Here is a 26,954-nt window from a genome sequence, read left to right as displayed (position 1 = left end):
AACCCTGCACATTTTTTGGCCTGTGGGAGGAAACCGGAGCACCCAGAGGAAACCCACGCAGGTATTATCCCTGTCTCCGGGCTAGAGGGTTCGAGTTCCATCTGCTCCAGAGCTGTAACATGTCTGAACAGTTTAAATAAAAATATCATAACGTCTGCCTTCCTAATCTCTTGCATCACCTGCCTTTTTCACTGACTGATGTACAAGGACACCCAAATCCATTTGCACATTCGCATTTCCCAACATATCACACTTCAATTACATCCTTTTTTTACACACAAAGGTATATAACTTCCCATATATTCATGTTATACTGCACCTGCTGTGTGTTAATCCATGCACTTGTCTAAATCATCTTGAAGCAACCTTGTATCCTCCTTACAGGGCTCAATCTCATCCATTCTGTCATCAGCAAGTTTGGAAATATTGGTTTTGGTTCCCTCATCCAAGTCATTTATATATAATGGATAGCCTGGCTTCAAATATGGACCCATGTGGCACACCAGTAGCCACTGCCTCTCACCTGAAAATTAATGTGTTTATTCCCACCTTCTCTCTTCTGTCGATGAGCCAATTCTCAATCCATTCAAGTACGTTCTCCCTATACCCACTGAGTTCTTACCAAAGATCATATCCAAAGTTGTCTTGAGATCTAAATACACCATAACTGCTGGTTTTCCCTTATCTATCTTATAGTTACATCCTCAAACATTCCAGTAATAGAATTGTAGAGTCATGCAGCATGGAAACAGACTCTTCGGTCCATACCAGCGTAATCCCAAAGTAAACTAGCCCCACCAGCCTGCTCCCGGCCCATATCCCTCCAAACCTTTCATATTCATGTACTTATCCAAATGTCTCTTAAACATTTGTAATTGTGCCCACATGCACCACCTCCTTAAAAAGTCCATCCCACATAGAACTGCATCTGTATTTCAAAATAAATATGCCCTTCATTTACTCTTTTAAATCTCTCGCCTCTCTCATGAGTTAAGGGTGATTTTGTTTTTTATAAATCCCTGCTAGTATTGTCCGATCCTGTTAACGCTTTCCGAATAGGAGTATGGATCACAGAGGCAAAAGGTTTTTAGTTTTAAAAAGGCATTGTGTCAGCATAGCCTTGGTGGAACAGCCTGTGCTGTTCTGTTATCACATCTTTTGTAAATACACGTGTTTTTCCCACTGCTGATAGGAGGCTAACTGTATGTAACACTGTGTACTCTTCCTCCCTTTAAGTCAGGTTAGATTTCTCACCCTACAATCTGTAGGAACTGTTCCAGACTCTACAGAATTTTTCAAAAATGACCAATGTATCTGAATTCCAAGGTCACTTCCTTTAGTATGGTGGGATGTAGATTTGCTCACTGGGAGTTTGTCAGCCTTTAACCCTGTTATTTTTCTCCAGCATTGATAGCTTCCTAATATCGACTGCCCCTGTTCCCTCTCTAAACTTTTGACACTAACATTTCTGGCAGGTTTTGTAATTCAGACACGTCCTTTAATTGTGAACTATTGCCTATCAACTATCAACACCTTCTGGAAACCTATTTATTCAGAGGATTTGTTGGCATTTTTGTTTAATCGATTGGGATATTTGTTACACCCCATCTCACACTGTCTCTCAAAGAATTATTACTTACCTACCTGCCTGAGAATGGATGCTGGCTTCATCACAATTGAGTGTACTGCTCAGCCATTTAAGGTGATTAAAAGTCCACCATGTTGCTGTGGGCTAGAGTCACACACAGGCCAGACCAGGTAAGGATGACAGATCTCCTTCCCGAAAGTGCTTGGGTGAACCAGATGGACTTTTTTTTTAACAACAAATTATGATTAGTCGTCATTGTCCCCAGTTACTGAGGCCAGTTATGTTGTCCAGATTTATTTAGCCATGTTGATTTCTGAATTCGTTTAGCATGGACATGAGGATTATTACTTCATTGCACTGCAAGGATATTGTGCCTGGGGGACTTGTTTTCATTGACTCTAACTCTGGGCCTTGTGCTCCTGACTTACTGTCTTTAGATTATTGGAGTTGATCCAGAAGGTTCCATCCTGGCAGAACCTGAACATCTCAATCAAACCGATGTCAGCACGTACGAAGTGGAGGGTATTGGCTACGATTTCATCCCAACAGTTCTGGATCAATCAGTGAGTTATCATTTGTCCTGTCCAGTCTTACCCAGGAACTAGGCCTCATCTGGACTTTCTCCTATCATTTGGTGGTCTTCCTCCAGACGAGTGCCTGGTGTCCTAGGGCTGGTCTTATTACTTTGCTTCCTCAGTGGTCTGGTCCCTGGTACTAACTGTTGTCAATCTCCACAGGTTGTGGATAAATGGTACAAGAGCAATGACAAAAAATCCTTTCAAGTTGCTCGTCAGCTGATCCGGGAGGAGGGGCTGCTGTGTGGTAAGAAATTGGGGGTTTGTGAGGTGGAGGTGTGGGCAGGGATCAGGATGAGGGCTGGAATAGCATTGGGAGCTCTCATGTGATTCTAGGAAGAGTTCCTGAGGAAGTATCGAGCTGAGTAGAGAGTGGTAATGTGGGGTTGGTGAACAGGCTTGGGATCCTGGGGAGCTGGGCAGTGATTGGGTTGGAGCACTGTGACAAGAGCCTGAATCTGAGATGCTAGCCTGTATTCTAGGTGGAAGTTCGGGGAGTGCTGTCTCTGTTGCTCTGGAAGCTGCAAAGGAGCTTGAGGAAGGTCAGCGCTGTGTGGTCATCCTCCCGGATTCAATCCGCAACTACATGTAAGTCCCAGCCTTCACGTGACCCCCTCCCTCACCCCCAACCAATCTCAACATCCGGCAACGCTGTCCCCACCCCAACCAGTCAGTCAGCCTACTCACCCTTCCCTTCACTTCCTCACTCTCACCCATAGTTTTGGTGAAAAGGGAATGGGGAGGATGATGGAGTGGGTGGATGTGGAGAAGTGAGGGAAAAGCTGCTTTCGCTGACTGATATCATTCTGTTTCCAGGACCAAGTTTCTCAGTGATGACTGGATGACACGGAAAGGATTCCAAGTGAGACCACCAACCTACTGCAAGAAACCCTGGTAAGAGAACTCCCAGCAAACCCTCGCTAGGGGACAGGGGTCCCCCGCACACACTGACCCCACCCCTCTGGGGGACAGGGGACCCTGCACGTGCTGACCCCCTCTCTCTGGGTGGGCAAGGGGTCCCCTGCACGTGCTGACCCCCTCTCTCTGGGGGGCAGGGGGTCCCCCGCCCGCGCTGACCCCTCTCTCTGGGGGGGCAGGGGGTCCCCCGCGCGCGCTGACCCGTGCTGGGGTTGAGAATGATGTAAAGTTTGTCCCTCTTCTTAGGTGGTGGACATGTCATGTTGAGCAACTTAATGTCCCGCCTCCACTCACTGTGCTGTCATCGCTTTCCTGTCAGAGGACCATTGAGATTCTTCGTGAAGAAGGTTATGATCAGGCTCCTGTACTCACTGATAGGGGGTAAGTGTTCAAGGGGCCAGTGTTTGTTTATCCCAAACTGGTTCCATTGCCCTACACTCTCCATGTTTCATTGTCTTCCTACAATTGTAATGTGTTTCAAGTCGTATCCTTAAATGATGTAGTTATTCGGTTCCTCCTTGTGTTTAATAACTGCCATATGTGAAGCAGAATGTCTCTCTGTTTGTGTTGTTGTGACATTGCCTGCCCAACTGGACTGGCTTGTTCCTCTTTGTTAAAACTAACTCTAACTAACTGTTAAAACCTTGGATAGGTCTGGACTGCACCCTCTGAGTGCAGTGGGTATGGACCCACAGTGTGCTCCATCAGCCCTGAGATAATGGACTAGAGAGTTTGTCTCTTGTAATCTTTCACATCTCACTACAGGAGTGCACTGAAAATCTCACATTGCTTTCCTGCAGCTCCAGTTCATTGACAAATCCAGATTTCAAATAGAAACATAAACCGGCCATTTGGCACTTCTAGCCTGCTCCACTATTTATCCTGATCACCTCAATAGCCTGTTGCCGGTTTTCACTTGATATCCTTTTAATTCTTTTAGCCCCAACTCTGATATCAACTCCTTGAAATCAGTGTTTTGATCTCAACCATTTCCTGTGGCAATGAATCCCACAGGCTCCCCACTCTCTGGGTGAAGAATTTCTCCTCACTCAGTCCTAAACTGCCTGCCCTATTACTATAGAGTATGACACTGGGAATATCCTTTCTGCACTTACCCTGTCTAGTCCTGTCAGAATTTTACAGGTTTCTGAGATTTCACAACAGCTACCCCAGTCCCCCACTCCCAGTTCTCTGACCTCCAGTAAATACACTCCACACTGGTTCAACATCTCCTGATACATCCATCCCTGGAATCAGTCTGGTAAATCTTTGCTGAACTCCCTCCATAGCCAGAACATCCATCTTCAGGTAAGATCAAAACTACAGGGATAGTCTCACCAAGGCCCTATACAATTGCAACAAGACATCCCTGCTCCTGTACTCTAACCTTCTTGCTAGGAAGACCAACATACTATTTCCCTGTCTGTATGACCTGTCTCAGTGACTGGAGTACACATTCATCTCTCTATTTTGTAGCCATGATCTGCCTTCCTGTTTATTGTTCCCGAAGTGGAGGCCCTCATACTGCATCTGCCATTCATTTTCCCACACATTCAGCCTGTCCAGTCATTGCTTGTTCAAACTGCTGTAAGGACGTCAGGTTACATGCTTTTCAGAATGTGTTGTAATCAGATTTTAAAGAACAAGTTTTGACAACTTGTTCCCTCATTTCAGGACACTGTTTGAAGAGACATTGCCTTTCCACATTAGACACACCCTTTTGTTTTTGGAGAGACTGAGGGTCAGTTTCTCCCTAGGCTGTCTCAAGGTTGATTGTTTATCCTCCTTCCAAGCTCTCCCACACCATCTGGTCACTTCTTTTCTCCTCTGCTTCCTTCATGTCCATCCTGATTGCTCATCCCAAACACTTCAACCAGCAGCAAGTATTGGTCATGCATCAACTCCAGACCCAGTCAACTTTCATGGACACATTCTTGGATCACAGCCACAGGCTTCCTGCCAATAGCAAACCCAGCATAAACCAGCAGCTGGAGCTGCTGCTCAGACAACATGCAGGCAGTGATTGCATGTGACCTACTACCGTATTTGGCACTCTTCTCTGCCAGGAGATGCCAATACACTTAATGGTAAGGTCCTGGGGAGTGTTGCTGAACAAAGAGACCTTGGAGTGCAGGTTCATAGCTCCTTGAAAGTGGAGTCACAGGTAGATAGGATAGTGAAGGCGGCGTTTGGTATGCTTTCCTTTATTGGTCAGAGTATTGAGTACAGGAGTTGGGAGGTCAGGTTGCGGCTGTACAGGACATTGGTTAGGCCACTGTTGGAATATTGTGTGCAATTCTGGTCTCCCTCCTATCAGAAAGATGTTGTGAAACTTGAAAAGGTTCAGAAAAGATTTACAAGGATGTTGCCAGGGTTGGAGGATTTGAGCTACAGGGAGAGGCTGAACAGGCTGGAGCTGTTTTCCCTGGAGCGTCGGAGGCTGAGGGGTGATCTTAGAGGTTTACAAAATTATGAGGGCCATGGATAGGGTAAAAAGGCAAAGTCTTTTCCCTGGGGTCGGGAAGTCCAGAACTAGAGGGTATAGGTTTAGGGTGAGAGGGGAAAGATATAAGAGACCTAAGGGGCAACTTTTTCACGCAGAGGGTGGTACGGGTATGGAATGAGCTGCCAGAGGATGTGGTGGAGGCTGGTAAATTTGCAACATTTTAAGAGGCATTTGGATGGGTATATGAATAGGAAGGGTTTGGAGGGATATGGGCCGGGTGCTGGCAGGTGGGACTAGATTGGGTTGGGATATCTGGTTGGCATGGACGGGTTGGACTGAAGGGTCTGTTTCCATGCTGTACATCTCTATGACTCTATGTTCACCAGAGGCAGCACAAGGGGCTTACCCTCTCTTCTCAGTTGTTCACATTGTGCTCTCCCCTCGTGGGAGAGTCTAGGACCAGGGGGTGTAGTCTCTGATTAAACAGGCATCAAGTTAACACAGATGTGAAGGAATTCCTCTAAGGATTGTGTCTTTGGAACTCCTTACTATGGAGAGATGTCGGGGCAGTGTCCTTGTGTATATTGAATAATGTAGAGAGTTTCTTGATCAGTTGGGACATCAAGGGTTACAGGAAAATGGATGTGAGGAATGTCCATCAGCTGTGTCCCTACTGAACGGGGAAGCAAGCTCAAACAGACTGCTCCTGTTCTGATTTCTTATGGTCTTCTAGTTGCTTCCATGTTGAATTGTTTGTAGGTGATTCAGTCATCTTTCTGATCTATTCTCGCTTTCCCTGTTTGTGATATTGAACATCTCGAGTTTTGACTTCATTGTGAGCAGGGTGGGTGTTGCCTGGGTCACTGCTGCTTCCTGCTGCCAGCTGGTTTGTTGTTCCATGGAGGGTTGTGTCTCGTTAATCCTGGTGCTGTGAAGCGATCACCGGTGTCTCAAGACTTGATGCTGATAGAGGATGGAGTCTTTACATCCTAGTCTATAACTTTGGTCTTTATGATGCTATCACTTCACCTCCTCAGATCTAGGATTTTTTTTATATAAAAGTTACCAACCTGAATATTCTGTCTGGGAAGTCTATCCAAAACCATCTACACCTCTCTCGCAACGATAACATATTTCAGTCCAGCCCCAGTGTCTCAAAGGAAAATGCTGGAGAAATGCAGTAGATCTTGTGGCCTTTGTAGAGAGAGAACCTGAGTCAATGTTTCGAGTGACATAAGAACTGATGAGGTCTCGATTCTGGTGACGAGCCCTTGGGCTGAAACATTATTTCTGTTCCTCATTCCTATCTCAAAAACCTGCAATGCCCTTGTGTCCCTTTTCAGAACATACAATGCTTTAGTGTGGAAGCAGGCCATTTGACTCTTTTAGGCCGCACCGACCTCAAGAGCATCCCACCCAGAACACTCCCCATCCCTGTAAACTTGCATTTCCCGTGGCTATTGTACCTAGCTTGCACCCCACCACTCCCACCTGTTTCGACATTAATCTGTAAATCATCATTGCCACTTCTGCTATGTCCCTGAATTCTTCAGGCTTTATGTTTGAAGTGTTTGAGCTGGGGGGGGAGGTGGATGGCACTTTGAGGTGGGGGGGGGGTGCTTTTGTGGAAGGGCAAGTGTGATGTGGGGAGAGTGGAATGTATTGGGACTGGGGTCAGTGGCTGGGACATGCTGCCAGATACTGTGAATGTTTTTGTGTGATTTCAGGGTGCTTCTGGGAGTGGTGTCTCTGAAACAGATGCTCAGCTCCATCATGGCTGCAAAGGTTAAACTAATGGACCCAGTCACTTGTGTTCTCTGCAAGCAGTTTGGGAAGGTAACATTCTCCACTGTGTAGATACAGGGGCTTGGGGTCTGTGTTAGAATCTCACAGCGATACTACCCCAAGACAAGGTGATCCATGAATGTGATCCACTGGTGTCACTGCCATTGATCTTACCCCAGTGCCCTGTTTGTTTATCCAGTTCTCCTCCAGTTTGTGGTTGAATCTATCACCATCACCCTGGGAACTGAGGCAGTGAATTCCAGATCCTCATACCTCACCATGTCTCTGTAAAAGAGAAATGTTTCCTCCTGTTATCTCTGGTTCCTCTGCCATTTGTCACTAACCTTCCAGCAACAGAAAACAGTTTCTCCTGATTCACACTATCAAAACCCTTCCTTACTTTGAACACACTGATTTTAAATTTCCTCATCTCCTCTGTTGTGGTGAGAACGGTCCCACCATCTCCAGTCTCTCCATGGCCCTGCTGCCAATCATGTAAATTGTTTGTGCAACCTCATCAAGATGTGAACATTCTTCCTAAATGATGATGCTAAGAATTAGACCGGATACTCTAGCTATGGTCATGTTTTTTAAAGATTTAACATACCTTTTTGATTTTTGTGCTGTACATTTTTTTTTTTTTTGAAGCCAGGGTTGCTGGATGGGATTTATTAGCGACTCATTGAGCCTGTCCTGAGCTTCAATGGTTTATGCTCCCAGATGTCCTCCTCCCCTTTCTGTCCACCCTCCCCCTCCTCTTGTTTGTTTATCTCTCTCTGTGCACCAATACCACTCTCTTACAATTATACTTTTAAAAAAAATAATTTTCTCACTTCCTATTCAAGTGAGTCACTCTATTTCCCTTGTGTTCCTGTCTATTTTCACCAGTCAATGTTCTTCTCGACTCTGTCACTCTCCTCATTGTTTGCTACGTTTCCGAGTTTTGTGTTATCATTATGGGTGGTTCTTTGTTATCAGGTGGCCACCTTTCAAGATCTGGTGCTGGACATGCTGAACAGCCAGACAGCTCTTCCCATCGGTAGGAATGATCCGGAGGGTGGGGTGGGCATTGTTTACTGGGGCATGAGTGGGGATGTGGTCAGGACAGCACAGGGATAGACAGTAAATTTCCTGCCATTCTGCCCCATCAAACACTCCCAGGACAAGGACAACACTGGGTTAGATACAGAGTAAAGCTCCATACACACTGTCCCCATCAAACAGTCCCAGGACAGGGAGAGTGTGGGGTTAGATACAGAGTAAAGCCCTCTCCCCACCCTCTGCATTGTCCCCATCAAAGACTGCTTGGTTGATGACATGATGTGCCGAAGACATGGTTTGTTGTGGGGTTAAAATGGAAGGCAATGTCATTTTGTTTAACCTCTCCTTACTGAAATAGAACATGGAGGTAACTGAAACTGAGGGGTTCAGGCTCTGCTCTTTTGTATTGTGGCCTCTGAGGTGTGTGTTTATTGAAGAGTGAAAGAGTCAGCAGGCTATTGAGCCTGATGTTTGTCAGTGTGGTTTGTTAGTGTCATTTGTGGATTATCCTGTCCTTTTGGGGAAGTTGATTTGGACTGTCTGATTCTCCAGATGTTCATGATTATCTGATTGTAATTTTGTGTTTAGGTTGAGAGGAATGATGATCTGGGGAAGCTGTCCTCTATCCTGGAGACAGATGCATTTGCTCTGATCATGAATGAGCAGGACCAGTGTAAGTAATTTTAGTCAAACCTCTCCAAAGTACAGACATTGCCCAGAGTCCTCATGATTAACCTCCATCATGATTTGCTGCTCAAAATTAGAATTGAATCTCAAACAATTATCTTCCATGTTAAATTTCCATACAATTTAGTGGTGACAGGGTGGCACATTGCTGCGTCAGTGCTGGGGACCCAGGTTTGATTTTCTAGCTTTGGACAACAGTCTGTGTGGAGTTTGCACACACTCTCCCTGTGTCTGTGTGGGTTTGCTCCAGTTTCCTCCCACCGTCCAGAAATGTGCAGGTTCGGTGGATTGGCCCTGGGAACTGTGGAGTTGCAGCAATAGGATGGAATGCTCTTCAGAGGGTTGGTGCAGGCTTGATGGGCCGAATGGCCACATTCCAGACTGTAGGGATTCTATAAAGTGAAAATTAGCCCCTGCCAAGTGAAATTTAATGATTTCCTTTCAGGCTGGGTCAGACAAGGAAAGCAGAATGTTATTTAAATGAAGAATTCCATGGTAGAGCTGGGTCGGTGTGTTCTAGTAAATAAATCACATAGTTAGTAATTTAGATGGCAAATACAAACATAGGGGTGATAGATTTAGGACAGATATCAGGGGTAGTTTCTTTACTCCATAATAGGGTTATGGAACGGCCTGCTTGCAACAACAGGAGACTCGCCGATTATTAAGGGCATTGGACATAAATGTGGATAATGAATTAATTTCACAGGTCGGCACACTGAGGGCTGAACGGCCTGTACTGTGCTGTAATTAGATTTGATTCCCTACAGTATGGAAACAGGCCCTTCGGCCGAACAAGTCCACACTGACCCTCCGAAGAGTAACACATCCAGACCCACTCCCCTACCCTGTATTTACTCCTGACTAATACACCTATCACTATCGGCAATTTAGCATGACCAATTCACCTCCCCTGCACATTTTTGGACTATGGGAGGAAACCGGAGCACCCGGAGGAAACCCACACAGACACTGGGAGAATGTGCAAACTCCACATAGACAGTCACCTGAGGTGGGAATTGAACCCAGGTCACTGGTGCTGTGAGGCAGCAGGGCAGCATGGTGGCTCAGTGGTTAGCACTATGTTCTATATGAAATGGCCCCAGAGCCTGCTCCATCATTCAATAAGATCGTGGCTTATTTGTCGTTTCAAGTTCCAGATTCCTGTCTACTCCCAATAACCTTGACATCCCTGGCAAACACCACTTTTATTTTAATGAATTGAAATACTGTGGGTGCTGGAAATCTGAAATAAAAGCAAACATCATCTCTAGTGACAGAAACAGTTAATGTTTTGAGTCTGGTATGGCTTCTTCAGGAGCATAATACTGGACTGAATGTTAATGTTTATCTCTCAACAGATGCTACCAGACCTGCTGAGTTTCTCCAGAACTTCCATTTCTAAGAATCTGTCCACCTCCATTTTGACATATTCAGTGAATTTGTTCATGCTGCTCTAAGTCAGACTGTTCTGAAGTCTCTCAACCCTCAGAAAATTTTTCTCCTCATCTGTCCCAAAAGGGTAACCCCTAATTTTAAAGTACTGCCCCCCAACTTGCCCCTCTACTTTTGGACTGACCATCCACCTTGTCAAGACCATTCAGGATGTTATACACTTCAATCAAGTCATTGGTTTCCACTGGAGTTCAGAATAGTTAGCAATCAGTCTGTCCAATCTTATGTCATAAGACAACCCACTTGTTCCAGATGTCAGTCAAGTAAGCCACCTATGAACCACTTCCAATGTATTTACATCCTTCCTTCAAAGTAATGAGACTATCACAGCACCTAGTGTTTAATAGACAATAGGTGCAGGAGTAGGCCATTTTGCCCTTCGAGCCAGCACCACCATTCATTACTATCATGGCTGATCATCCTCAGTCAGTGAGGAGAAAGTGAGGTCTGCAAATGCTGGAGATCAGAGCTGAAAATGTGTTGCTGGAAAAGCGCAGCAGGTCAGGCAGCATCCAGGGAACAGGAGAATCGACGTTTCGGGCATAAGCTTTCCTGAAGAAGGGCTTATGCCCGAAACGTCGATTCTCCTGTTCCCTGGATGCTGCCTGACCTGCTGTGCTTTTCCAGCAACACATTTTCAGCATCCTCAGTCAGTATCCTGTTCCTGCCTTATTCCCATAATCCTCGATCCAACTATCCTTAAGAGCTCTATCTAACTCTTTCTTGGACATTGATAAGATACAATGTCCTTCTCTGCTTTTGCATCTTCAAAATTAACAACTTTATATGTTCCTACATTATACTCTATCTGGCAGATTTGTCTCCATGTCTCTTTAATGGCTATCAAATCCTATTTATTGATGTCAATCAGTCTTGTTATGAATTTTGAGTATTCTAATAGTCTTGTTTTATTTTAAAACAAGAATCAATACTATCTAGTGTTGATTGTTGGTGTATTCAAAGAAACTTCATTCAACTAACTTCAGGGGTGAAGGGTGTTGCCTTTTAAATATTCAGCAAGTTAGCTCAGGCCTCTGAGGCAAGAAGAATGAGGTGATCTGATTGAATGTGTCACATTCTGAGAGGGCTTGACAGGCTGTGGACTGAGGATGTTTCTCCTTAGATTCTAGAGGTGGGGGGTGGGTAGTAAAGTTTGTAAAAACGAGGAGTCTCACATTTGAGATAAAATAATACAGGAAATTTATGCTGAGGGTTACTAATGTTTGGAATTCTCAGAACAGTGGGGTATATGCCATTGCTTAATTTCAAGCTGTTTTTGTCAGTCGAGTTGAGGCTTTTTGAAGCAGTGGAGTTAAAGCTATAATCTGGTTGTTTTATCTAAAAAGCAGGCTCAAGGAGCTTAATAGCCAACTCTTGTATTCATTGCTTATGGAAACACAGTGGATATTTGGGGGAATAAAACCGGCAATTGCCATTCCAGGGCCTAATTTCCATGCAAAGCCCATCTCCAAATGCCATTTTCCTTCATGATCCTTCTGTTCCCAGGCCCCAGTAATAGTATTAACTGGCTGCTCCTTTCCTATGTCCTCATTAATAGTCTGTCCCTGTTTTTGCTTCCAGCTCAAGTGGATGGTATTCACTGTAAGAAACCGGTAGTACTTGGTGTTTTGACGACAATTGATCTACTCAGCTTCATAAGTCAGAAGGAGATGGCTTTGAAATGAATGGTGGTCTTCCACTCAGCAGACTTTGGTACATTGTCTGGTGTGGAGCAGAAGGTTCCTTTTCTCATTTAGCTGTTCTGGGCTCTGTTACACTACACTCAGTTCATTACTGTATTTAGTTTGTAGTACCATGCTTATTCCTAGCAGTCCTCAAAAGGCTGCCTACACCTTTTGAATTCCAAATTTTTTTTTTTCCCAATTTTAAGAGTACCTCAAATCATAGGTGGATCAATGTCTTAGGCCATTTGGCCTGAAACATTGACCTTCCTGCTCCTCGGTTGCTGTCTGACCTGGTGCTTTTCCAGCTCCACGTCAATTGATTCTGATTTGCTATCTCCAGATTATACAGCTATTTATGCTTCATTAAATGTACCTCAATTGATGATTATTCCTCTGTTTAATGAACTGTCCCCTGGAGTTTATTGTCCTCTATCCACTCCGTTTTCAAAGAATGATCATGAGTCTGTATTATTACTGGATTGACTTTTTTTTTCTATGCCTAGGTTAAGCTGATTTAATAAATGAATATATTTCAGATGTTCCTTTTTCAATGAATCACTTTTTACTTTTCAGTAGCGGGGGGAAGCATTAACCAGAAGTTCACCATGATAAAGACAATGGTTACACGGGCAAATGAGAGGCTAGGAACACCAGCATGTAACTCACCTCCTGACTCACCATAAGCCTGTCCACCATACAGAAGTCAGGAGTGTAATGGAATACTCACCAATTGTCTGGATAAATGCAGCTCTAACAACTCTCAAGATGAATGACACCATCCAGACCAAAGCAGCCTATTTGATTGGCATCACCAACCCCCCCCTCCCCAGCCATCCACATTCCCTCCACCACCAATACTCAGTAGCAGTAGTGTGCACAATTAACAAGATGCACAGCAAACATTCACCAAAGCTCCTCAGACAGCACCTTCCAAATCCACAACCATTTCCATCTCGAAGGACAAAGGCAGCAGATACATGGAAATACCAAGGCTTCAAAGTTCTTCTTGCCAACCTGACTTGGAAATATAATTATCATTCCTTCAGTGTCACTGGGTCAAAATCCTGTAAGTTTCCCCCCCTCAGGGCATCGTGGATCTACCTACAGCAAACAGACTGCAGCAGTTCACTACCACCTACTGAAGGGTAAATAGGAAAGGAAATGCTGGTCAAGACAGGAATGACCACATCACCTAAATCAATTTTTAAAATGCACAGGTTAGAGTGTCTAAAACTTCCTTTAAAGTTGTGGATAATTCAGAAGAAATGTTTCGTATACCTTTTTTAGTTGATGCTCAACAAGCAGTTCCCAGATTAGGAAGGTATGTATTATCAGTTTATAGAATCACAGAATCCCTACAGTGCAAATAGATTGTTTGGCCCATCAAACCTGGACTGACTCACCAACAGCATCCCACCCAGTTAAATCACATTGAAGCTAAAGCTGAAAGTGCTATTGTGTTAAAGAATGAATTCTGAGGAGTTGATGCAAATCTCCCCATGGATCTGAAACAGGCAAGATTGCTCATGTTGTAAAACAATATTGAGGAAGCATATGAGGTTCCTATGGCAGGTCATGTCAGAATATGTAAAATATAAGAACTGATCACTGACATTTCTCCCAGCCAGGTTCTCATAGGGACATATTGAAGTTCAAAGTTTGGGAGAAGATTTGTAGCTCAGGTGCTCGTTGTTGTGGTTCCCCCTCCCACTCTGCCAAGGGCATGCAGGTCTTGGACCTCCTCTACTGTCGTTCCTTCACTACCTGACGCCTGGGTACACATACCACCCTCTACGTGAAAACGTTGCGCTTTAGGTCTCTTTTATATCTTTTCCCCTCTCTCCTGAAACATATGCCCTAGTGAGTTTTGAGAAAATTTGTAGTTCAGGTTGAGGTTCTGGATGTAGGTTTGCTCACTGAGCTGGAAGGTTCACTTTCAGATGTTTCATCACCATGCTAGGTAACACGTTCAGTGGGCCTCAGGCGAAACACTGCTGATAAGTCCTACTTTCTAGTTATATGTCTAGATGACCCCCTGAGAAAAAGAACAGGAAGTGATTTCATCACAGGAAATGACATCACCAACCCAAAGAAACCCAAACGTCAATAGAAAGCAGGACTTATCAGCAGTGCTTCGCCTGAGGCTCACTGAAGATGTTACGTAGTAGGGTGATGAAACGTCTGGAAATGAACCTTCCAGCTCAGCGGGCAAACCTATATCCAGAACCTATGCCCTCTAGTTCTGGACTCCCCCACCCCAGGGAAAAGACTTTGTCTATTTACCCTATCCATGCCCCTCGTGATTTAATAAACCTCTATAAGGTCACCCCTCAGCCTCCGACGCTCCAGGGAAAACAGCCCTAGCCTATTCAACCGCTCCCTGTAGCTCTAATCCTCCAACTCTGGCAACATCCTTGTAAATCTTTTCTGAACCCTTTCAAGTTTCACAACATCTTTCTGATAGGAAGGAGATCAGAATTGCACGCAACATTCCAACAGTGGCCTAACCAATGTCCTGTACAGCCACAACATGACCTCTCAACTCCTGTACTCTGACCAATAAAGGAAAGCATACCAAATGCCTTCTTCACTATCCTATCTACCTGCGACTCCACTTTCAAGGAGCTGTGAACCTGCACTCCAAGGTCTCTTTGTTCAGCAACACTCCCTCAGACCTTACCATCAAGTGTATAAGTCCTGCTATGATTTGCTTTCCCACAATGCAGCACCTCACATTTATCTAAATTAAACTCCATCTGCCACGTCTCAGCCCATAGGCCCATCTGGTCAAGATCCCGTTGTAATCTGAGGTAACCCTCTTCACTGTCCATTACACCTCCAACTTTGGTGTCATCTGCAAACTTACTAACTGTACCTCTTATACTCACATCCAAATCAGTTATATAAATGATGAAAAGTAGAGGACCCAGCACTGATCTTTGTGGCACTCCACTGGTCAAAGGCCTTGAGTTTGAAAAACAACCTTCCACCTCCACCTCTGTCTTCTACCTTTCAGCCAGTTCTGTACCTAAATGGCTAGATTAGAGTGGAAAAGCACAGCAGGTCAGGCAGCATCCGAGGAGCAGGAAAACTGATGTTTCGGGCAAAAGCCCTTCATCGGAATGGAGGCAGGGACCCTCCAGGGTGGAGAGATTTTGAGTGGGGGGGAGCTGGGGAGAAGGTAGCAATGAGTACAATAGGTGAATGGAGGTGATAGGTCAGAGAGGAGGGTGGGGGAAGGTAGCAAAGAGTACAGTTGGTCGAATAGGGTGGTACGTGTATGGAATAAGCTGCCAGAGGAAGTGGTGGAGGCTGGTACAATTGCAACATTTAAAAGGCATCTGGATGGGTATATGAATAGGAAGAGTTTGGAGGGATGTGGGCCAGTTGCTGGCAGGTGGGACTAGACTGGGTTGGGGTATCTGGTCAGCATGGACGGGTTGGACCAAAGGGTCTGTTTCCATGCTGTACATCTCTATGACTCAATGTCAATTAGTGGGAAATCACAAGCTAGCTCCTTTAATATCTATACTGGTTTCTGGAAAACACTACACTATCTAGTACAATGTTGATAAATTGTATAGGACCAGAGTCACAATCAAAAGGGCATCAGTATATCCTTACTAATACAGTTCCCACAAACCAGGCCTGAGAGGATCATCACAGCTAATGCAGTGTTGAAAAATGAACTCAGATGTTTATTCATTATGGACTACCAATAGAAATACAGTCTGACCAAGGTTTCAACTTTGTGTCTAAACATTTTCAGGGCATTATGCATAGTGTGGGTATCAAACAATTGAAGACCACAGCACACCATCCAAAAACACAAGGAGTTTTAGAAGACACCATCAGATTTGAATGATTAAACAACAATTAAAGCGCATTGTTCTGAATATCCATGTAACTGGGATTGGACTTTGTTATTTGCAGTCAGAGTCACCAAAAGAATCTGGTAAAAATCTGTCCAAATTGACCTGTGGTCATGGTAACTTCTCATATGAAGGGCATTAACATTGATCAAGGAAACATTTTTATGAGAGGAAGATGAAACTTCAACATGGATAAGAGCCGTTGTTTCTTGAGAGACTTTAAACCTTTCACAGGCAAACATGAAAGAAACAACAATTAAACACGCAAAAACAAGAACATTTCAAACAAGAGACAAAGTGTTACTGTTACTATCTTTACAAGGGGAAGCATTGAAAGTGAGATTCAGTGTTATTCAAAGTCATTAAAAGAGCTAATCAAGTGAATTATCTGTTAGATACTCCTGATCTGGAAGAAGAACTGGTTATGTCGGATTAATGTGTGAAAATGATACCACTGTAGACAGGAAGGTAGAGGAACACGTATGTCAGGTGCTGAATGTAGTGAATGGTAGAGATAGTGAGAATAAGGTAGAAGGAAATGTAGACGATTCACAAATTGATTCTCCTATCATCCAATTAGCCAATAACGAAAGATTGAGAATAATTAGACTCCACATTCTTGTATTTAAAGGAAAAGACAATGGGGACCTCTGGATCAATTGGACTGCATTTGCTGGAGTTTAGAAGAATACGAGAAGATCTTATAAAAACCGATAAAATTCTAACAGGACTTGACAGAGTAGATGCAGGATGGATGTTTCCAATGTTTGGGGAGTCCAAAACCAATGGTCACAGGCTGAAGATACAAGATAGACCTTTTAGGACTGAAATGAGAAATGTCTTCACTCAAAAGGTGGCAAGCCTGTGGAATTCACTCCCACAAAAAGTGGTCAAGGCCAAAATATTGAATGTTTTCAAAAAGGAGTTAGATATAGTTATTAGGGCTAAAATATCAAAGGGATGGGGAGAATGAAAGAACAGGAGACTGAGTTGTATGATCAGCCATAATCACACAAGTCAAAGAAATTTGTAGAGATTCACTAAGATACAATGGAATCTAGTGCAATCTGCACCAATAAAACATCATCCTTATTGTTAAAGCCCAGAAAAACAAGTTCAGGTAAAAACTGAGTTTCAAAATATATTTTAAAAATCATTTGTTTGAACTGACTTCATCAAACCCTTCAAAATAACAACTGAGGCTAGTTACTTAGGAGTGGGTGGGTCTTATGGTAAAATGATGAATTGGGCATAGAGAAGGCAGTGGTTGTTAAAATATTTATTAATGGGACTTGGGTGTCACTGGCTTGGCCAGTAGTTATTACCTATCCTGAACTGCCCAGGACCCACTGTCAATTGTTGTCATAGAGAACACTTGACAGATTAATACATGGAATGGATTGGTTGTCAGAAATGCACAGCACAAGAAAAGCCCATCACATCCATGCTGGACTAGAACAACCAACTATTCTAATCCCATTTCCCAGCTCTTGGCCCATAGCTTTGTATGCCTTGGCATTGGACAAACCTTTCTGGTTTATCAATGTTCTTTAGGGAAGAAAATCTGTTACCTTCATCAGGTCTGAGCTACATGTGACTGCAGACCCACAACAAAGTGATTGACTCTTAATTGCCCTCTGAACTGGCCCGAGCAAGCCACTCTATTCAAGGACCAGTCAGCCATGCCACATCCCATGAGCAAATGAAAAAGAAACCCACCAAAATGTTACTGACCACAATCCCTTGGCCACCTTAGATTTAAACATCAAAAACGTTAGATTGCTTTGGGGAGTTTCATAGTTCGAGATCAAAGAATTGTTTGTATTATTACAAAAGATAATATCATCAATGCCACCAAAGAGCACAAAATAGTGGGGTAATAGTTTGGAAATTAAGGTGACCAGAAATTGGGTGGATATTTCAGAAAGCATGAATAAAGATCAATAATGGAAATCTGACTTTTTAAAATAAGTTTTTATGGTATAGGGAGCAAGTTAGGAATACATAGTTATATTTGAGGACCACAAGTAACTGGAATATGGAATGGTTTGAATATTCCAGATTATAAAGGTTTACCAAGGTTTTGACATGAAGTGCGATTTCCTGGAATGGTTCAACATTAATGAGAACTATGATTTGCCATCTCCTTACTTCAAAATCAAGTAAGTTTGGAAAAGGAGACAGGTAAAGATTTGAAGAGAGATAAAAGATGAGGCTAATGGTGTTAATTGCTGGACTGACTTGGTTTGGAACAGTTGGATTCATGGGCTGATAGTTGTCAGGCAATACTCTGCTGAAGTTGGTTCTTGTTTTTCCAGTACCTCGGCGTGTCAGTTGAAGAGAAAAAGACCCCCAAAGTGTTCAGTAAGCAAATCTATGTCTCCTTAGAAAAAGAGGAAATCTTGCAGCAGAAGCAGCTACACAGATGGAGCCTGAGAAAGTTCCAGACCTCTGTTTCTGACCACCTCCTAAACTCTGAAAGCTGAATTGTCACTCTTATTCAATCGCACAAGTCTGACTGACGTTTCAGCTGAACGGAAGCCTGGTTTGAAGATTTTCCATCACTCAACAGCAGTCAACATTTTGATCTCATTGTTAGTAACTCCCGGAAACTATGAGACGTCATCCCAATTAATCCCTTAAATTTGGACACCCCTACAGGAGTGTGTCCTGCCTTTTGCCATTTTCTTTAAAAATCCACTTCACATTTGCACAGCTTTGTTGGTCTTTGTTGGCTAGAGATTAAGGGGCTATTTTTATTTCAGATTATTGTTTAGTTGTGAATTAGTTTTATTTTTACCACTTGCTTAAAGTTTTGCTGATAACAAACTCAAAAATAACTTATAGTAATAGAGATGTACAGCATGGAAACAGACCCTTTGATCCAACCCGTCCACGCCAACCAGATATCCCAACCCAATCCAGTCCCACCTGCCAGCCCCGGCCCATACCCCTCCAAACCCTTCCTATTCATATACACATCCAAATGCCTCTTAAATGTTGCAATTGTACCTGCCTCCACCACATTCTTGTTTAAGAAACCTTGTTAAAGTCTCTTGTGTTCCAGTTACAGGAATGGGAAACAATTTGGCCATTTTGATGTTTGATTTAAAACATTTATATTCAAGGTACAGTTTGTGGAGCAGAGCTTTCTTCTGATCAGAGCTGTAAAGGTATTTTGCTGGAGGGTCTCAATGGATTTTTTCCTTTGCTCATAGGATGTGGGCATGACTGTCTAAACCAGCATTTATTCTTCATTCCTAATTGCCCTTTAGAAGGTGGTGGTGAGCTGCCTTCTTGAACTGCTGCAGTCCATTTGGCGTAGGCGGATCCACAAGATTTTGACCCAAAAGGTACAATGGTATATTTCCAAATCATGATGGTAATTGACTTGGAAGGGAATTTGTACATGGTAGTTCCCACATCTGCTGTCCTTGATCTCTCAGACAATGGAACTAACAGATTTAGAAGGTACTGGTGGAGGAGCCATGAATTGTTGCAGTGCATCTTGTAAATGGTACACACTGTTGCCACTTAGCATCAGTAGTGGATGGAGTGAACATTGAAGTTGTTAGATAGGGTGTCACTCAAGGGGGTGGGAATGTTCCAATGTACATGTTGCCCTTGTCTTTCCAGATGGTAGATGATGTAGGTTTGGAAGAGGCTGGCAAAAAACATACACACTGCTGCCATTGTGCATTGGTGAATATTGAAGGTAGTGGATGGAGTGCCTTTCAAGCAAAATACTTTGTCCTGGATGGTATTAAATTTCTTGAATATTGGTGGAGTTGAGGGTAGACACAGAGGTTGTTCCACCTAGTGGGGAGTTTAGAATATGAGGCCGAAGTTTTAGGAAAAGATGAGGAGAAATATCTTCACTCAGAGGATGGTGAATCTTTGGATTTCTTCACTGCAGAGTTTGCAAATGCTTTAGATAAATTTACTTAACCTTGAGATAATTTTTATTCCCTTGGAAACAAACCATAGGACAAGCCACACTAAACTGCCCATAGTATTAGAACATAGAAAGATATAGCACAGAACAGGCCCTTCGGCCCACAATGTTGAGCCGAGGATTATCCCTAATCTAAAATAAAATAACCTAACCTAAGCACCCCACAATTCACTGCTGTCCATGTGCATGTCCAGCAGTCGCGTAAATGTCCCCAATGACTCTGCTTCAACCACCACCGCTGGCAATGCATTCCATGCATTCACAACTCTCTGCATAAAGAACCTTCCTCTGACATCCCCTCTATATCTTTCTCCTAATATCTTAAAACTATGACTCCTTGTATCAGTCAATCCTGCCCTGGGGAAAAGTCTCTGCTATTGACTCTATCCATGCTTCTTATTACCTTGTATACCTCGATCAGGTCACCTCTCTTCCTCCTCCTCTCCAGAGAGAAAAGTCCGAGCTTAGTCAGCCTCTCTTCGAAAGACAAGCTCTGTAGTCCAGGCAGCATCCTGGTAAACCTTATTTGCACCCTCTTCACAGCCTCCGTATCTTTCCAGTAGTAGGGTGACCAAAACTGGACACAATATTCCAAGTGTGAACTCACCAGGGACTTATAGAGATGTACTAAGACCTCACTGCTCTTAAACACCATATGCTTTCTGAACAACCCTATCCACTTGGGTGGCAACTTTGAGCGATCTATGCACTTGAACACCAAGTTCCCTCTGTTCCTCCTCACTGCCAAGAATTCTGTCTTTAATCCTATATTCAGCATTCAAGTTCAACCTTCCAAAATGCATCACTTCGCATTTATCCAGGTTGAACTCCATCTGTCATTTCTCAGCCCAGCTCTGCATCCTGTCTATGTCGTGCTGCAGTCTACAATAGCCCTCGATACTATCAATGGCACCTCCAACCTTTGTGTCGTCAGCAAATTTATTAACCCACCCCTCATCCAAGTCATTTATAAAAACTACAAAGAGCAGAGGCCCAAGAACAGAGCCCTGCAGGACACCACTGAACACTGACCTCCAGGCAGAATACTATCCATCTACAACAACTCTCCCTTCTGTCAACCAACCAATTCTGAATCCAGATAGCCAAATCACCCTGTATCCCATTACTTCTTGACTTTCGTGATGAGCAGGCCAGGTGGATTAGCCATGATAAATGCAGGGTTACAATGGGGGAGTGGGACCTTCTTCAGAGGGTCAGTGCAGAATTCCCTCTTTCTGGAGTGTAGGGATTCTATGATAGTGGGTGGGAAAGTGGAGTCAAAACTGAGGATTAACCATAACCATTTTGAATGATGGAGTATGCTTGCCTAACTAATATCTTCTTTCAGAGCTCAGTCTGAATTTTTCCTGGAAATTTATTCCTGTAAAGTAGCTTTGGATGTTTTATTGTTAAAGGTGCTTAAATGACGTGATCAGGCACCAGTAAAACAGATGACAACAGACAGTACTTAATGAGGGGCTATACTGGGCTCTGCTGTGATACTGCCATGACTGAAACTGTTGCTTCACAGATTAGACCTGTGTTAGTGAACTAGTAGTAGAAGGCAGTGAGAGCTGGAGAATTGAGTGAGAAGGAACGTGGAATCGAAAGGACAAAGGAAATCTATTAAAACTCAGCAACAATTGATCTTCATTGCAACAGAAACCAGAAATATCACTCCTTAATGTTTCACCTTCTAAACATTTTTATGCTGACACGTTGCCTCCAGATATATTTCAAAAGTTAAAAACATTTTTATTTTTATATATTTTTTGCTGCAAAAGAGACTAGAATAAAATGCAATGTTACAGCTAAAGAAGCAAAGCTCCGGTTCTACTGAGCACAGTGGAAATGTTCAAAATCCTCACACTGGTTCATCAAAGCTAACACATGCAGGAAACTCAACACCGAATTATTTCTCTTAATAAATTCTTCAAATCTTTATAGTAAATACAATTGCCTCCATACAAAAATACATTTTTATCCAAAGCAAATCCCCCAACTGAAGCACAATTCATAAAAACATATTTATACTGACAGGTTGGTGAACATCAGTGGAGTACTGGATAGATTCACTGTCACAAGGTTACAGAAATCTGGAACAGGGGCAAGAAATGGTCCAGGAAGGGCATTGCTGAGATTCCGAATAACGAGGAGCCAAGAAACTCAGATGGGGATAGGGAAGAGAAGAGGTGTAGAGATCAGGGAGAGTGTGGGCAGTAAGTGTGAGGATTTCACAGCATGGACATACATGGCAAACTATTCACAGCAATATTCACTAACATCAGCCATTCAGCACAACCTGCTCTTTCTCTATTACCTTTCACATGTCTCCTTTATGGTCAAAGCATAAATAATTGGAAACATAAAGGTTTAGAACAAAAGTGAAGTTCTGATGAAAGACCCTAAATCTGAAGCACTGGCAATTTTGGCAGTGGTGTTGATGGCTTGGGTTATCCAGGGACTTGGAGCCATGCCCTCACTTCTCTATGGTTTGGGATCTGGTGAGGAGCCAGGGTTTCAGGGAAGTGCATTTCTGGCAGCCAGTATCTTCCCACTGGCACAACTTCCTGGTGCCAGCCTTTGATTGGTTGATACTCTTAGTGGGCAGCATCTATACCCAAGGAAGGCCCACTGCTGTCCATTTGGAACTTAATTTAGCAAAAAGGCAACAAGGGCTTTCATTGGCAAGACTCCTGCTATCTACATTATGTCCAGTCTAGCTCTTTGTTAGCCTCTACAGATGCTTATGGACTACTGAATATTTTGACAGATTCTGTACTAATAATAATCGTACTGTAATAATTTCATGCCTGAATAAGTCAAATCAAGTTTTGCCAAAAGCAGAAATGAGCCTGTGTGTAGCCCTCATCTAGAGTAATTACAGTCATTAATTGCTTCTCAGAACTGGAGAATTTTATAAAGGAACAGCATTGAAGGAGAAATACAGACAGAGAAGGTGATGGGGGAACACTAAAGGAAATGTACAGAAACATAAACTAATGTATAAAGTGTATGGGGAAGGTGTGGTGGCACAGAAATCAGGAAATGGTAAAATGGCACAAATGATTTTCAACGTTCACTTCTTGTTCAATTTACCAGGGGTTTGGGGAGGGGATTCCATCATTTGACCAAATTTTCTTTGGGAGTACAAATCAGGCCTGATGTATCAGAAGTTTTTTTTAAACTTGTCATTCCCTTGGGAAACTGATTAATTGAGGTTTAACATTAAAACGATTTCTTTTCCACTGAACATTCTGAGCCCTCATGTGTCTGGCCACAAAACACTGAGTGACATGAGGCAACAAATTAGTTTATTTATGTGACTTGCAACATCTAATGCAAGTGGAAAATCCCCTGTGCTGATTAAATCTGCTGTGTAAATGTGCAGGTTGCTGAGGGCTTCTCTCTATTTGATCTTCAACACAATGATGACCATATTAAGGACAGAGCACAAGGGTCAGGGCAAACAATTTGCAATAATCTTGTTTTTACACAGATTGCAACACTTTCTGTCAATAGTATTGACCCTAGGGGCAGGAAAGTAAAACAAATCAGATCAATAGTTTGAAAACTGTAATATTTGAACATATTATTGCATACAGGAGTGCTCAAATACATCAAAGTCTTGCTTGTAACAATGTCATAATCTATACTACATTAAATGTAAGAAAAAAGTTGATAAGCTTTCACTGATGGACAATGACAGAACATGTATTGCTGTCTCTCAGGGAACAAATGTTTAGGCAGACCAGGGTGAGTATTTAGAATAAGGAGGAGGCAGGGTTGCTGAACATTTTTAAGGCTGTGGCAGATATATTCTTGAGTAGCAAGAGACTCAGCAGGTATTGGGGGTGTGCAGGAATGTGGGGTTAAGGTCACAATCAGATCAGGTCATGACCTTGTCAAATGACAGAGAAAGCCTTCTTTCTCACTGGTGGTCTGTACAAATGAGATAGAAACCTTTTTTTGACAGACTGCAGTTGTCAGGGTGCAGATGTGACTGGAGTCACAGCTTTTGACAGTACAGCCTATTTCTTGCACTGCCCCATCCTCCTAAATGTTTCTGACAGCCACACATTTACAAATCTTAAAGGGACTGCTACTTGTGTGCAGCCTCTTTGTCTGAGCAGTAAGGCGTGAGATCTCTGCAGCTGCGCAGCTTAGTGAGAATTACTAATGAACCTGTACCTCCACTAGCCACACACCCTCTTCTGTCAGCATGGGTTACAGCTCAGCAAATTTGTAATGGGAGTCCTGGATAACTGTCCTTCTTTAGCTCAGTTACAGCTGTACTGCCAACCTAGTCATGGTCAGGTAACCCAGCAAATCTACCGGAAGTCAGTTTACTCCTGCTTTAAAATTCTGAATCTACAATGGTAATTGTGTTCAAAAATCTCACATTCAAAACAAAGCCACAATCCAGGCCAGGTCAATCTGCAAGCTGCAGCTAACCCAATCAACACTGGCTGTCCCTCAATTTAAGACTAATATCTGTTCATAGCGGTGAGTTTCTGCTGAGTCTTCAATGACTAACCAGGCTAATTTCTGACTCTCAGATTTTTGAACACATTGACAGGATAGCCCATGTGCTGGAGGGATCCAAATTTCATGTGAGTTACCCTTCTCACCTGTAGCTCTGCCTCATTATTAAGCTGTTTGGACTTGATGTGTGATCTAACTTGATTGGCAGCAAGCTCCTCTCAGTTACTAATGTCAACACTGCCACACTTCAGGGAAAGGTTCAGAGCATTGTTTCAGGGTTTGCTCTGTCCTCCTCTGAATGCTGGTCAGTTGTATGTTAGGGGAAGAGGACCCAGCAGCGGGAGACACTTTACCAGGACACTGGATGTGGCCAATGATGATCAGTGACTTATCCAGAGAGACGAGGAAAGGTTTTACTCAAATGAGTTTTATGCTAATCTTAACCTTGATCAAAAATAAATAACTCATCTAATTTACAAATCCCTTAAAGGTCAAAGGGAATAAGTATACAATTAACACCACAGTTGTAGTGTATATGCCCTCTACTCCAGCCTTGCCTGCATCTTCTCGCTTTCACCTTCCCCTGCCCTTGCCTAATCTCCTGCAAACCCTATCAATGACCCCTTTCTCTGCTCTCCTCAATCTCTTGCCTCCTATTTTCCTCACCCTTACCCTTTCCCCAGTGTCCTCTTCTTCCCTCACAAGTATCTCAGCTTTCCCATCTCTCCCTTTACCCTTTCTGAATATTCTCCTTTATTCAGTGATGAAAAATATAAAAACTATATTTACATAGATTAACCGCACAAACCCTCTGATTGTCCATCTACAGCCAGTTGCTCAATAAGTCTGATCAATCACTGGCAACACAGAGCCAGCCTTGGCTCTGACATACCTCCAGTCTCAGGAATAAACACTAAGCTTATGCGAGTGTACGTGTGTCAGAGCATGTACTCATGTACTTGTGAGAGTCTGCATGTGTGACTGTGTGTCTATATTAGTTTGAGAGTGTGAGTATGCAAGTGGGTTTGCATAAGTACACATTTATTGGAAGATATGGAAAGGGCTCTTTTATTTTTCTGCCATAATTGAGGATGGGTTTAAAGTCACTTTGCAGTGTGCAAATGTTAGAACTATCCCTGTGTAACTGTGATACAGTTCGAGTCTGAAACCCTTCCTCTGAGTAGCACAAGACAGCCGAAATGTGAATTTTTTAGACCAGCACAGAGTTGAAAGAAGCTGAATCCTTACTCAGAACTGCATTTGATTTTATGCTACTCAAACAACCAACTCAACTTAATATCAAGTTTGAGTGAGTTGAAGAAGTCAAGGTGCAGTGGACTGAACACAGCACAAATCTGAGGTCCTCCCATTCACACTTAGTATGAGCTACTGAAAGCACCTTAAAATTATCCCGATCCTTAAAGCTAGTTTGTAAGGCTGATTTCTTTAGTGTCACGTAAAGAAATGGGCAGTGAATCAGGAAAACAGGAGGTAGCTGGACCTGAATAAATACACAGATTACCTATTAATTAGTTAACCTATAATTTGAAATCAGTTACTGACTGCACAAGCATGATCCATTGAAGCACAATGTTTAACCCTCATTGAAGCACAAACTTACAACCTTATTTACAAAGGCCAATTCTCACCACCTCATCAGAATTGAGACTTACCATGCAACATTGTTTTGGCTGAATACACTAATACAGCATCACACCATCACTTCATTCAAGGCAGCCTACATAATTCGCTATTTTATTTTGGGATTTAACAAGGGAGCCTAAACAGTTAACTTTCAATGTGTTCATGTTCATATAATACAAAGTAAGGAATTAAAAAAACATTGTGCTGGTAGTTACATTTCGTTGAAGCTTTACAACTTGCAATCACCAGAAGATTTTGCAAGAATCCAAATTCAAGCAGAAGAGTAACATTTATATATTGCATGAGAGGAGAGAGTTAACTTATTGACAAGTGGACTCGGAATCTGGTTTTCCCTTTGAATTGGTATTCTTGTGAATTGTCCTGATGAGGGCAAGGTATAAAGCTTCAATAAAATGTGTCTTTTTTCAGTAATATTCGAGCAGTACGTTATTTCATTTTAAAACATTGGAGCGATTATTCCACCAGATGTAAGGTAGGCAATGAGGGAAAATGACTGAATGGTGGTTCCGGCTTTAAAAATGTTTCCTTTCTTAACAAGTGGATTAAATGTTAGTTAAACAGATACAGAAAAATCTCCAAGGAAGCGTTCTTTCCCATATCCCCTCAGGTAAGGCAGGCGTATCACCTGGGCTCACCCGGTGCACAAAAAAGGCACAACTGAGCATCTAAAATGGTGGATTCAGCGTTCTACTTGCCTCTCTCCCTGTGTGAATAATTTTAAGAATTTGTTACCTAGTCTTTGAGCGGTGTATTTAGTGCATTTTTGTTCTCTTCATGCCCTATTTTTCTGGAGAGAA

General features: G+C 42.9%; 1 protein-coding gene across 6 annotated transcripts in view; it reads left to right on the top strand.

Moving 5' to 3' along the window:
• The window catches only part of cbsa (cystathionine beta-synthase a), a 62,791-nt gene that overhangs the window by 15,150 nt on the left and 20,687 nt on the right, over window positions 1-26,954 (top strand). The window contains exons 9-16 of one of the 6 annotated variants that reach the window (XM_043701446.1): window positions 2,026-2,151; window positions 2,326-2,410; window positions 2,646-2,751; window positions 2,980-3,057; window positions 3,328-3,462; window positions 7,255-7,363; window positions 8,942-9,026; window positions 15,950-16,084. In XM_043701446.1, coding sequence (XP_043557381.1) covers window positions 2,026-2,151; window positions 2,326-2,410; window positions 2,646-2,751; window positions 2,980-3,057; window positions 3,328-3,462; window positions 7,255-7,363; window positions 8,942-9,026; window positions 15,950-15,963 — 738 coding nt within the window. In that variant the 3' untranslated portion in view covers window positions 15,964-16,084. Of the gene's footprint in view, window positions 1-2,025; window positions 2,152-2,325; window positions 2,411-2,645; window positions 2,752-2,979; window positions 3,058-3,327; window positions 3,463-7,254; window positions 7,364-8,290; window positions 8,352-8,941; window positions 9,033-12,076; window positions 12,716-15,949; window positions 16,085-26,954 lie in introns of those variants that run through there. The other 5 variants (XM_043701444.1, XM_043701447.1, XM_043701445.1 and 2 more) reach the window with 5 other exon arrangements.

Source organism: Chiloscyllium plagiosum, chromosome 12 (assembly GCF_004010195.1).
Source record: "Chiloscyllium plagiosum isolate BGI_BamShark_2017 chromosome 12, ASM401019v2, whole genome shotgun sequence".
NCBI lineage: Eukaryota > Metazoa > Chordata > Chondrichthyes > Orectolobiformes > Hemiscylliidae > Chiloscyllium > Chiloscyllium plagiosum.
This window is presented reverse-complemented; position numbering and strand designations above follow the sequence as displayed.